The following is a 13,082-nucleotide window of genomic DNA, read 5'->3' on the forward strand; positions in this document are numbered from 1 at the left end:
GTGGCCAGGATTGGGTAAGGTGCACGCATCAACTTTTATTCAGACTATAGTCAGATGGACGCATGCCCAACACCTGAAATTTAAGTGTGCTCTGCCAAATCCTCAAGAAACGAGACCCCATCATACGCGCAAAGTACCGTGAGATCAGCCTTCTAACCATCGAATACAATAGCTCTGATCCAATACTTTTCGTGGAAAAATCCTGTAAAACTGTCAAACAGCAAAATTACTCTCTGAAGTGAGAGTAAAAAGTGATTGACAACAAAAAGTAGGGGAACAAAAAAACCATTTTTCCTGTAAAAACGCCAACCAGTGATTGCTTGAAACTTTTCATGATTTTACCAGAAGAAAAAGTTCGGGTAAAATCTTGCAACTTCATTCTCTACACAACTCTCCAAAAGTCGCCCTCATTTATAGGATTTTGGAGTACGGAAACATTTTTCCTGCAACTTCCTGCAAGTTCGTGTAAAATCCTGTAAGTTCATGGAGTACTGGATCAGAGCTAATATCTTGTTGAGAATATGATTTATTTAATCTGATGTTGGAGAAGAGAAAAAAGGACCGCGGAACTGATAGGGTGCTTGGGTAAGAGGCCCTGAAAGCAGCATTACAGGCATTTTCACAAAGTTCACCGCTTCATGAATTTTTTGGCGATGACATCAGTTCACTGAGAGAGGCAACCTTCGTGCTCGAGAGAATCACTTCATCAGGTCTTATTAGGACTTATCGCGAAAACCGTGTATTTCTATATTTTAGATTTTTCTCAGTCGGTTCGTTTCTTGGTACTGTATAAGAGTGAGCTTAATGTAGAAGTGGTCAGAAAACAAGTGATCTTTGGACACCAACAATCTCTTTATCTGGTCAGAAAAACTGCTTGATACCAGGCTGATGTCCAGCACTTCTCGTCTAACAGAGATCACAAAGAGGGATCGTTGCCACACCGGACACTCAAGAAAGTAGTGATGGAACGAATATTGGCGGGCCATGGCCGATGCTGGGCAGGGACTATAGATTCCTCCATAACGCGGCAAGCTCTTTCGAGAATGCCCCACATCTCAACTTGGTGTTTATGACTACTGAACTAAGATACAGAGCAGAAGACGATGCTGTGCAGTCCAAAAATTTAAGTTTGAAGAAGATTTTCCACTGTTCATGAGTGTCAATGAGTTCAAGTCAGGTGTTGAATTTCTGTACATATATTTACTTTTTTTTAATTTTTTGTATCTTAAGCTTTGTGTGATAGTGCTGATACTTGCGTTAGCACCTTGTGCCGATTTTCTGGTTGGTCTTAATTTAATTTTTTAATTTTTCAGCTTCGCTATAGTTTTAAGAAATCTAACGTCCAAATTAGTAAAAACCTCCCCGACCCATATCAGATAATATGGGGCTTAAAACAATGGAATGCCATTTGGGGCAATTTTTCAATCCAATATTGAAAAGTATAATCTGGTTACCTGTACCACCATACCCTGCTCTGTACATTGGTTTATGTCGAACCTATTGACATCGCACCCTGCGGCGGTGCTCAAAACGCGTTTTTCAAATGAGCCGTTTATTTCGAAGATGGCATAAGTGCCTTTGTTTTTAAATCCAGATATGTAAGGGTTACCACGTTTAAAAATATTGATGCTAACTCTCCTGAAGATTTTTCAGTACAAGTAATTTCGTTCACCACTTTTCATTAAGGTGAAGGGACTTATGCCACTTTCAAAATAAATAGTTCAGAAAAGTTACTTACTTACATATATCAATATTGTTGGATGTATTTTACTGAAGTGACGTTCTGAAATCACTGCAATTTACTAAAATTTATGAAAAAGTCATATTATATTATAATAGTGTTAATTATAAAGGTTTATTCAATTAAATTGTAACACCGTGTAACAAAAACCAAAAAAAAATAAAAACACACGAAACAAATATAGCAAAACTGCGTTTTAAGTGATTCCCTCAGGGGTCAGGATTTTTCTTTAAATGACTTTGAAATTTCAAAGATATGACTAGCTCCAAAACTTATTTAAAAATTTCAGTGTAATCTAGAATACAAATATGGGTACCAAATAGGAGAAAAACATTTTTAGCATTTAAAAATATTACATTTTTTTGGTTCACAAGGACGAATTGGCATTGAAAATGCCCTTTTAATTATATTTATTTTTTTAAGCCATTAAAGTAGACGGACCAAATTCGAGTGTATGGTCGTGTGTGTATTAACTCTTAACCCATAAAAATACAGTCTTACTATAATTAGCTCCTAGTTTTGTGGGTATGCTTTGTTTTATGTAAAATTCTCGGTGTAATTATTTTTATGATTAACTTAATTTTTTAAGTGGCCACTTTCAAAATAAACGTCTTCGTTATACCGCTGATTAGTAAAACTTCTCTCTGATATAACTTCGGTAGTTCCCAACATCGCAATGCAATTTTTTTCAAGGAATAGATACCGTTAAATTGTAATTAGTGTTAATATTAAATAGATTTTTTTTGAAAAGGTGGCTTATGCCACTTTCAAAATAAACGGCTCTAATGTTGATGTAAAAGGAAAAATTATACTAGCAGAGTCATAGCAAAGTACCACATCTCGTGTATAAATATTTGGTTCCTAACTGCTGCTAGCTGTCGGGTACTCAAAATCTAAGTTCAGTACGATATCGAAAGCGACTTCATTTGCGTTATGGAAATATGTTTCACAGTGTTTAAGGATAATATATGTACATATATGCATATATGTATCTCAAAACTATCTCCTCCACAAGAGGCTGTCGGTGTCTCTCAAACGCTTATGATTACTAAATTTTTGTGTCGGGTAATGTAATGATGACCAGTGCAGTTTCCAGCTACTTCGCGGTACGTGTGAAATCAGAGGCAAACTGGACTTAGGCAAAATACGAAAAATCTAAGGGTAGTTTCCGAATGCTCGCTTTTCATTTCCATGAAAGAAGCTAATAAAGTAAAAATCGCCAACTCCCTAAATAATTAAAGCAAAAAATACGATTTTTTTAATTTATTTGTTATATGGTTTTATTTTTTTGTAAACATAAATTTTTTCGGGGCAATTTGAATCGCATTTGCATGTATATTTAATTTCTTTTTATAATTTTGTAATATGTATACAAATTTCGCTAAACTTTTTCGTCAAATAAAACAACTTAAACAGACGATCCTTACATACCAACTTTAAAAAATTACTTTCGTTTTTAACAATTGATTAAATACACATTGCAATATAGATAATCAGCGCTATGCATTACGCAGAATAATATATATCTCTGTGCACTTTTTGATTTAAGTTAAGCGATGTTCACATATGCGAGTGCCAATGTCTTTATTTCAAATTTCAGCTTATGATTTCCATATATCCTATCCTTCATAACACTTTTAACTTAAATCTGTTTTCAGTAAGAATATACCAAAAAATTGTCATTCGTGGGGACCATATTTTACAATTCATCCTTGTGCAAACATCGAGAGTTATGGGTAATATCATAATATGTATGTATGCATAATGTTTTATGTATGTATGTTATAATAAATAAATAACTTAAATAATGAACAAACTTCTTCTCTCATATTGCCTCACTTGCACATACATACTTCTATATTTAGATTAATCCTATTTCATTCATTTGTTAGCATAATCGATAGTTCAAATGATTTAAAATGTACTGAATATAGCATTTTATAGTCAAATATCAACAAGTTTTACACAATTTAGTTATCTTATCAGTGTTTCATTATCTTACAAAAACATATCGAAAAATGTATTTGCCAAAATAACCAAACAAATGCGGTTAGAATAACCTTATGAGAAAAAAGATAGACACAAAAAATAAATGCTTTTATAAACAATATTCTCACAAAATAAATGAAAACACCTATAAATACTATTAAATGGTATCAAACTGGAAATGAACTAAAAATTTTGTAATCTTAGCGCAAATATATAGTCAATAAAATATTGCATATAGTTTTTACCGTTATACTCTCAACTTATGTATCCAGAATTTCGCACTTTATGAAAGCACCTAAACATAATAAGCCTTATCATGAGTTTCATTTTCCCCGAACCGGTTCACTTTTAACTCTTGGTTTCCATGGTTTTACAATGCGCGAATGACAAATTTTCGGGTGAATTTTTTTTTCATGTGAAACTCAGGATAAGGCAGAATTTCTTATTGCTAACAAAAGCAACAGTTAAGTTATAAAACAATTTAAACTTAATTAGACATTAAAGAGCTGGCGAAGATTTATGGTTGTGTCAAAAAAAAATTTAACTTAATCGAAACGAATATATATGGCCATTTATTAGCATAGTGGCGCGTTTTAACTGAAGCTATTTATAATGTTCCCAAAGATATTGACTCCAACGCTGAAAAAATGGCCGCATCTTAATGGAAGTTCACTGCCTCAATTCATTTCCCATTCGTTTGGTGTGTTAAACGAACTCGTTGCATTTTGTATTTAGATTTATGACTTTTTATTCCAGCGAAATTCCTTGTATCCATGAACTTAAATCGCTTGTATCTGCTTCCATAAAAACCCCCACCGGCTCATCTTTAGAGAGAATGTGTTGAGCAGCCGTCCGTCCACTCAAATAGGCACCATGTACAGTTGAATAAAAGTTGGAGTGTGTATGCTCGCCAGCGAACAAAACTGCAGGCTGAATGATAAGTAAATGCTTATTAACATTACTATAAGTATGTATGTATATGCTACGGTTATTGGTCGGTTATAGTCACTTTCTAAGCATTATTTTGTGGCAGGTTCTTCAATACCTACATAGTAACGCGTTTTTGTCTAAATTAAGATGGCTTTTTAAAAAGTCTAGGCATATTCCCGCTTTATACATTTTATAAAAAATTAATAAGCACAGTTGTTGTTGTTGCTGTTGTAGCAGCTACTAAGCCCCGCTCAGGTCGGTTCATCCGTCAACGTTGTCGTCCATTTCAGCTAGGAGGAGGCGCAGGAAGTGTGCGACTTCCACAGGGTCTGTCCATAGGGACAGGGGCGTAAATTCAGTGGGGTTCTCAGGGCATGTGAAGAGGTGCCGGGAGTCATGCGACGACTCTCCACATGCCGGGCATTGGTTGGGCACATCCTCATTGATTCTGCTCAGGTAAGAGCCTGCTGCAATAGCCAGAGCGCAGCTGGGCTATTGTAGTGCGGGTCTCCCGAAGCAGACAAAGTTCTTTCCCGTCCATGCCCGGTGGTTGTGTGCCTAGAACGACACAGGGCGGGAGTCTACGTAACTCGAGACTGATTCCCTGTGAATATCGTAAGGGGCCTGTCGGTAGGTTGACGGGTCCAGAGGTTGTTTAATAAACCTCTGGACTTCGTCCGTCAGTTCGTAGAGATGCCTCCTGACGTGGATTGGCGAGGGCTCTTCTGCAAGCAGCTGTTTGCTGGGATGACCGCGTCTGTGGCTCCCCATATGGAACTGCTGGCAGAGCATTGCATTGTGCTCCTTTACTAGGAGCATCTGGGTCTCGTCGTGTTGGTGGTGCTGGGGCGTCATCAGGAGGCATCCAGTCGCTGTTCGTAGTGCCGTGTTCTGGCAGGTCTGTAGTTTCATCCACCGCGTCCTGCTAGTCCCCGGCGACCATACGCGCATAGTTTAGAATCGGCCGGCCAATTGCCTTGTATGTTGTCAACATCGTTTCTTTATCTTTGCCCCAAGTGCTTTCGGCCAGCGACTTGAGGAAATTGTTGCGGCTCGGTACTTTGTTGACAATTGCGGTTGTATGCGCCGAGAAGGAGAGCAGACTGTCGAAGGTAACTCCGAGGACTTTCGGGTTATTCACCGTCGGTATTACGCCATCGACGTGAATACCCAGTTGCAGTCTGACCTCCTTCGTCCAGGTGGTGAAAAGGGTTGCCGAGGATTTCGCAGGGGATAGGGCAAGGCTCCTTGCAGTGAAGAAGCGAGAAAGTTCGGCGAGATAACCGTTTACTTTCGAGCACAAGTCATCAATTCCATTCCCAGACGCCTTGATCGAACAATCGTCGACATAGGAGACAATATTAACACCCTCTGGTGGTTGAGGTAGCTTTGAGATGTAATAATTAAACAGTAGCTGGGACAGGACACCATCCTGTGGTATCTTTAATTTTACGTGGTTTGCTATTTTTATACCCAAGCGCACTTGTGCACAAGGATATATTAACTTTGTTCACATAACGGTTGTTTGTAACAGGCAAAACGAATCGAGATAGATATAGACAAATGTATACATAAATGATCAGGATGAAAACAGAAATCGATTAAGCGGTGACTGTCTGTCCGTCCGTCCGTCTGTCCGTCCGTCTGTGCACACGATAACTCGAGTAAAAATTAAGATATCTTAACGAAACTTGGTACGTGTACTTCTTTCGGGCGTAGGACGGATGGTATTGAAAATGGGCAAAATCGGACAATAACCACGCCTACCTCCCATATAACGGTAATTTTCAGAAATACGAAAACTGCGATATTTTAGTAACTACTGAAGATTATTAACTCAAAATTGATATTTGCAATAACTTTTAGACGAAAAATAAGAATATTATAAATTTTTGAAAAATGGGCGTAGAAACGCCCACTTAGTGTTACATGTGTATATCTTGGCAACCGCTGCACCGATTTCTTCCAAACTTGGCACAGTTATTGGCCTTGGTACAGGATACCAAATTGCCGAAAATTAAAAAAATCGGACAATAACCACGCCCACATCCCATATAACGGTAATTTGGAGAAATACGAAATCTTCGATAAATCAGTAAATATTAAAGCTAATTTATTCAAAATTGATGCTTGCAACAATTCTTTACCAGGAAATACACCTATCATAAAATTTTGGAAAATGGGCGTGGCACCGCCCACTTATGATCACATATATGTATCTCGGTAACCGTTCTACCAATTTGTACCAAACTCGGTATGGTTATTGTGGTTGCCACATAAAAGCAAAACGTTCAAAATTATTGAAATCGGACTAAAATTACGGCTTTTCATATAACGGTAAATTTTAGAAATGCTTGAAACGTCAATATTTCGAAATTTAAGGACGCTAATTTATTCAAAATTGATACACCCCGGCTTACCATGTAGCGGTAGCTTTCGGAAAGGTGAAAAGGCATATATGTAATACTTGCGCCGGGTATTTAATGTTCGGCCCCGCCCGAACTTAGACTTTCTTACTTGTTATCTCTAAAAATTACTGACGAGTGTCGACCACTCAGGTAATTCGTCGACCACCGTTTGAGTCCCTGTGGGAGTGAGGAGGCCTTTATATCTTCTACTAGCGTTGAATGACACTCTCCTTTGTTGGCTGGTTTCCCCGGTTTGAGCAGTGGGACCACTCTCCCCATTTTCCAGATGTCTGGAATGACGAGAGTGGCCATAGACAGGTTGAGGACCTCCGTTAGGTATGCTACTCCCGCAGGACCATTTTTCAGCATCAACATATTCCGTCGGGTCCAATGGCTTTGGTGGCTTTCGCCTTCCTGATGGCTACCCTTACCTCACCGCTGGTGAAAACAAAAGGCGCACTGGGTTTTGGCGTTTTGTGCAGCCTTCTGGTCACTCGGGCCCCTATTATGAGTTGCATTCGATTTTCGACTGTGGTCGAAAGTGCTGAGCGAACGAATTTTCGTTTGGTATTATGGCGCTCATTCGATGAAGAATAGCGCTATTGTGAATTTCGCTCGTTTAGGTTGTTCACAATAGTATATTTTTCACCGCTGAGAAGCTTTGTTTACAAATCGAGCAAATTAAAAAGAGTGCGTATACATATTTATGCAAATTTGTTCTAATTAAAATGAAGTAAAAAAGAAATTTTATAAAAACGTGGTAAAATGAGTACAACGAGTTCTGGTTCAACGATTCGTCAGAGGATGAGAGCTTAGTAAACTGGCCAGGAGTAGCAAATGCTCTCTTAAACATTTAAGTTTATTAGTCTTTTGAATATATTTTTATATACAATATATTTAAGAAATTTGTCTACCGATTCATTAAAAAGTTCCGACCATCTAAAGAGGCGTTTGTGAGCCAAATCTATTTAAAATATTTTAAAACTATCAACAGCGCTACGATTTTGTTCTCAGAGATCGTGCCAACAGAGCATTGGGATTTTCTTTCACAAGTAAAACCAGCCTTTCGAGCTTGTGTTTAGTATTCACGATGTTAGAACTGCATGAAATTAATAAAAATTGTTTAAAATTAGTGTCTAGCCGCCAAAATGTAAGAAAACATATACAAAATCATACATTTTTCACAATTTTCTAACACTTCGCTACACCATCGAAAGCAAAATTCTGTTCGACAGAAAATTCGATACTCAACGAAAATTTCGACACGCTTGCATAGCTCATAATACGAATTTCACTTTCGATCTTCGATCTTCGATAGCCAGCGAAGATCGAAAATCGAATGCAGCTCATAATAAGGGCCTCGATGTTTGGCTTTATTCACCGGAGGATGCAGAATGAACTGCCGGCTAAAATATCTCGCGCATCGTTCCGACGAAGCGTGGTCACCAAACTCTATTTCGACTCTGTCGTCACACTTCGTCGGGTTGAACAACGACCTCACGGTTGACCACAGCTTGCTCACACCAGAGGCGAAGTTGCAGGTCTTCAAATGCTCTTCCCATTTCTTCCGCTTATGTACGTTCACAACAAGAATGATAGAATACAAGATTGCGCCGATCAGAGAGGATTTTTGAGAATAACTTTTGTGTGACGTCGCACTGGTGCAATTGCGAGAGCGGAATGCCAAAACGTGAGCAAGAATGGAAGAAGAAGAAAAAATGTTGCAAGGAAAACGTAAACAAGTTGCACAAGTGTGACGTCATGCAAACAACGATTCTGTCAAATTCGTTAAGAGAGGAATAGCGGTCCGAGATCGGCGCAACCTTTGTATTCTCTCAATCGTGCGTTCACAAGTTTCCGAATCTCCGAATTGAGATCCCTGATTCGGGGATTTCCGGGATCGGCCTGACGAAGGTTGTCGCACTCATCGGCTAGAACAGCCGCTTCAGCAGGAAAGTTCAGACGTGGATTCTTAATACATCCTGCTGGGATGAAGCGAGCTGCAGCAGCAGTGACAACCCTGCGGGATTTACGTTCACCTACATGAACGTCGGTTGGTATGGGCAGTGCAGTGAAGGCGCCTTCAGTAACATCCGCGAAGCCTTTCCAGTCAGCTTTGGAAAAGTTGACATAGGTCCGGTGATCCACGGAAACAAAGTCGGTACGTTTATCAATCGAGATGACTATGGGCAGATGGTCTGATTCTAGGGTCAGCATAGGTCGCCATGATACGCTGTTTATCAGACCAGCGCTGACAATTGTTAGATCTGGCGAGCTGCAGCAGCTGCCCATAATCCTGGTGGGTGCGTCGTCGTTCATTGTGCAGGATGTCGTATCGTCTATCTGCTCAGCCAGATGTATTCCTCTACGATCATTTGACAGGCTTGAGTGCCAAAGATCGTGGTGCGCGTTAAAGTCACCAACTGCCATACGGTTTTCAACTCTGAGTAGCGCACCTATTTCACAGTGATATCCTGCCGGGCAGCTGGTGACAGGGGGTATGTATACGTTAAATATTTCGAGCTCAACATCGCCTGACCGGATAGCAATACCCTGACATTCTAGGATGGTATCCCTGCGGTCGATGTCTGCTTCAATAAGACCTCCACCATTGTATCGCTCGCGATCTCGACGGTGCACGTTGTATCCGGCGCAATTCAACAGGGTTGAATTGCCGTGCCACTTCGTCTCTTGGACCGCAGCTATTAATATTCCATGCTTTCCCATAAAAACAGTTATCTCCTAGATCTTGCTCTGCAGTCCGTTACATTTAAATTGTAGCACCTTTGTGTGCCTTGGGAGACCGACTGTGATGTGTGGTGTTAAACAGTTGTGTTGCCTGCCGCACAGTGTAAGATTTGACCCATCTAGCTGCTTTTAATTCTGTAATTCGAAAACTATTGAAGATACATTAATGAAATTTTGCACAAGGTACGTTATAAGATAGGCGAAGCTTTTTACAAAAAATTGGTATTTATAGTTACTGTCACGCCACCCTATTATATAACTGCAATTTTTAAAAATGCAAAAACTGAAATATTTAACTAACTACAAAGGCTAAAATGCCCAAAATTTATATTTAATATTTCCCTATAACAAGGAATTATAAACTGACAAAAATGGACCTAAAAATAAATATATTTTTTTTTAATTATGGGCGTGGAAAATATCGATAAAAAAGTCAAGTTGGGTCAACAAAATTCCGTTATAAGTTCAATATTTCCTGCTCTATTTACAAAAATGGAATACCATTGGAAATGTAATTAATCAGGCTTTCTCTATATAAAGAAAAAATACAAGAATTTGTCTCGGTCGAGATAAAATGCAAATGAATTACTCGAAGAAAATGAAATTCCCAGTAGGCCAGAAAAAAGAAAATTTCATCAAAACCTGCACTTTCCAGCAGCTAACGTCAGTTACGCGGTTTTGCAGAATGACGATACGCGGTTAAAAGTCAACGGTAGTAGGCTATACGTAATATTGAAAAGGTTACAAAACTGCATACCCAAAAAGTTTCTAGAAATTCCGAATTTTCGTGAACTTTGCGTAAAGTTTTATGGCCTTATTCATAAAAAATAAAAAAGGTTTATAAACTGAAAAATGTATGAAAATGTTATTTTATTAAACTCTTTAAACCTACTTTATTTTCAAACTATTAAAAAACTAAATTATTTGGTTTATATTATGCAACAGACTACACGCAATTTCAGTTTATTTTAAGTGATGAAGAAAATTGGGTTGTCAATGGAAGAAAAAATTTTAAAAGTGTGTTTTTGAAAAGTTTTCGATACTACGAGTACTTTGCAAAGTATCGAGTAAAATCTCCAAATAAGGTATCGAGTATTAAAGTACTCTTTTTTAAAACCTTCAGTATCGATACTTACTCAATATCGATAGTATCGTTCGAACCCTATTGATATGGCGTCATTGAAAGTCAAGTGTGGTATCTGCTCTGTTTTAATTAGAGAAAACTCATCAAGTATTCTATATTCAGAGTGGGGAACTTGGATCCATTATAAATGTACAGGGCTAAGCACCAAAGAATTTAGCAAGCTAGCTGCTGGGATAAAAAAACAATACCAAATGGGCATGCGATGGTTGCAGAAGTGAGGTTAGTGTAATAGTCGCGGACGATGTGCGTGACACTGCTGGCGATACTATTGTCGCTAGAATAACGAAAGTCTTCAGCGAGCAATTCAATGCATTCAAGGATGATATCGAAAAAAAACTTTACAATATTAGGTCCGAGCTGGGGTCCATAGCTCGGCAGAGTTCGAACACGTCAAGGCAATGAGCCCTACTGGAAATAAGGGTTGATGCTGTCGAAGCCAAGCTGGTGAACTTTGAAAGTGAGACTACAAGTGCTAACTAAATACAATGCTGCTGACTATATAATTGCTGAAACTACGGAGAGAAAAAGGCGAGATCAGAATGTCCTGGCATTTAATGTACCTGAATCTGGGAAATCGAGTGGTGTGGAGAGGTTATGTGACGATCGCGAACGTGTAGCCAAAGTGCTGCCACCGGAACTTGCTGATCTCATCTCCAACGCTAAGCTACGTAGGGTTGGCAAGGCGGTGAACGGGAAGATACGTCCACTGCTGATCGACACAACTTCTGTGAGTGACGCTAGAAACCTGCTAAAAATTAAGTCTGTTAACTCAGATGATGGAAGGATTCACTTTAAGCCTGATTTTACCCGTGCACAGCAGATTCACCTGAACAGACTGCATGCTGAGCTGGAGGAAATGACCAAGAGAGGGATAAGTAATAAGACCATCAAATATGTTAATGGAGTTCCAAGAATTGTGAACATACTGCATTTCGCACCCCCAAGGAGAAACATGAGAACCAACAGAGACATTCTGGTGTATTACCAGAATATTCGAGGACTCAGAACTAAACTAAAAAACTTCTTAGTTACTTCTGCGGGGTGCCTTTGGGATGTCCTCTGTATTACAGAGACATGGCTGCACTCAACAATTAAAGACGGAGAGATAGTGAATAGCAACTATAGTATTTTTAGAAGAGACAGAGATTCTGATACCAGTATGTGTGAACGCGGAGGAGGGGTGTTCATTGCTGTTAAGCGTGACATTGTGGCTGAACTAGTCAGCATAGAAAAAAGCATTATAGAGCAAGTTTACGTCAAAATCAAAGGTTGCAGCAGAGATATTATTTTAGGTTGTGTTTACATACCCCACAATCTCGAGCTGATGCTTTCTCTGTGCACTTATCAACTGTGGCTCACATCAAACATAAATATCCGAATTGCAATCTATTTATCGTTGGTGACTACAACATTCACAGCAGTCTACCACAACTGGAGTGTGAAACGATGATCAATGAGAAATTCCTTCTAGCCGGTTGTATTCAATGCAATAATATTTCAAACACCAATGGTAGATTGTTGGACTTATGTTTCAGCGATCGCGACGTAATAATCGAGAGATCAGAGACCATTTCTACTGAGGATATACTACATCACCCAGCGTGGATGGCTCAATTGAAAGCGTGTGTGAGCTTGATGCCAAATACTAATCCAACGTTTGATTTTAGAAGAGCGAACTACCCAACACTGAACAACAATTTCTTGCGAATAAATTGGATTACACTGTATCAAATAAATGACGTTGATGAGAAAGTACGTTGGTTTTATGTGCAGGAGAAGAAACTATGATTTTCCATGCTGGTTTACAATCGAGCTTATTTATAAGATGCGACGGAAAAAGGCTGCCCACGTGAAGTACAAAGTTGGAAAAATCGTAATAATCATGATGCGTTCTGTGGACTGAGATCAGAATGCAACAGATTAAGTGCACAATGTTATAGGAATTATTTAGATAAGGTAGAATGAGATCTGAAGACTGACTCAAACAGGTTTTGGAGGTTCTTAAAAAATAAAAGACGCACAGTGCCGCCTAAGTGGGCATAAATCGAAAAATTGGTTATCTGCAATGTGAACTTGTTTGGTATTTTTGTAAAAACAATTTATCCAATAAAAAGAATTAAAC

General features: G+C 38.8%; 1 protein-coding gene across 2 annotated transcripts in view; it reads right to left on the minus strand.

Annotated features, from left to right (window-relative positions):
• Positions 1 to 3,005: 3,005 nt before the first annotated feature.
• LOC118746154 (peroxisomal N(1)-acetyl-spermine/spermidine oxidase) overlaps positions 3,006 to 13,082 on the minus strand; it is a 31,285-nt gene continuing 21,208 nt past the window's right edge. The window contains exon 5 of one of the 2 annotated variants that reach the window (XM_036479941.1): positions 3,006 to 4,660. In XM_036479941.1, coding sequence (XP_036335834.1) covers positions 4,478 to 4,660 — 183 coding nt within the window. In that variant the 3' untranslated portion in view covers positions 3,006 to 4,477. Of the gene's footprint in view, positions 4,661 to 9,927; positions 9,966 to 13,082 lie in introns of those variants that run through there. The other variant, XM_036479948.1, reaches the window with a different exon arrangement.

The sequence above is a fragment of the Rhagoletis pomonella genome, unplaced genomic scaffold (assembly GCF_013731165.1).
Source record: "Rhagoletis pomonella isolate Grant_MI unplaced genomic scaffold, Rhpom_1.0 Rhpom_scaffold_00001, whole genome shotgun sequence".
In the NCBI taxonomy this organism is placed as follows: Eukaryota; Metazoa; Arthropoda; class Insecta; order Diptera; family Tephritidae; genus Rhagoletis; species Rhagoletis pomonella.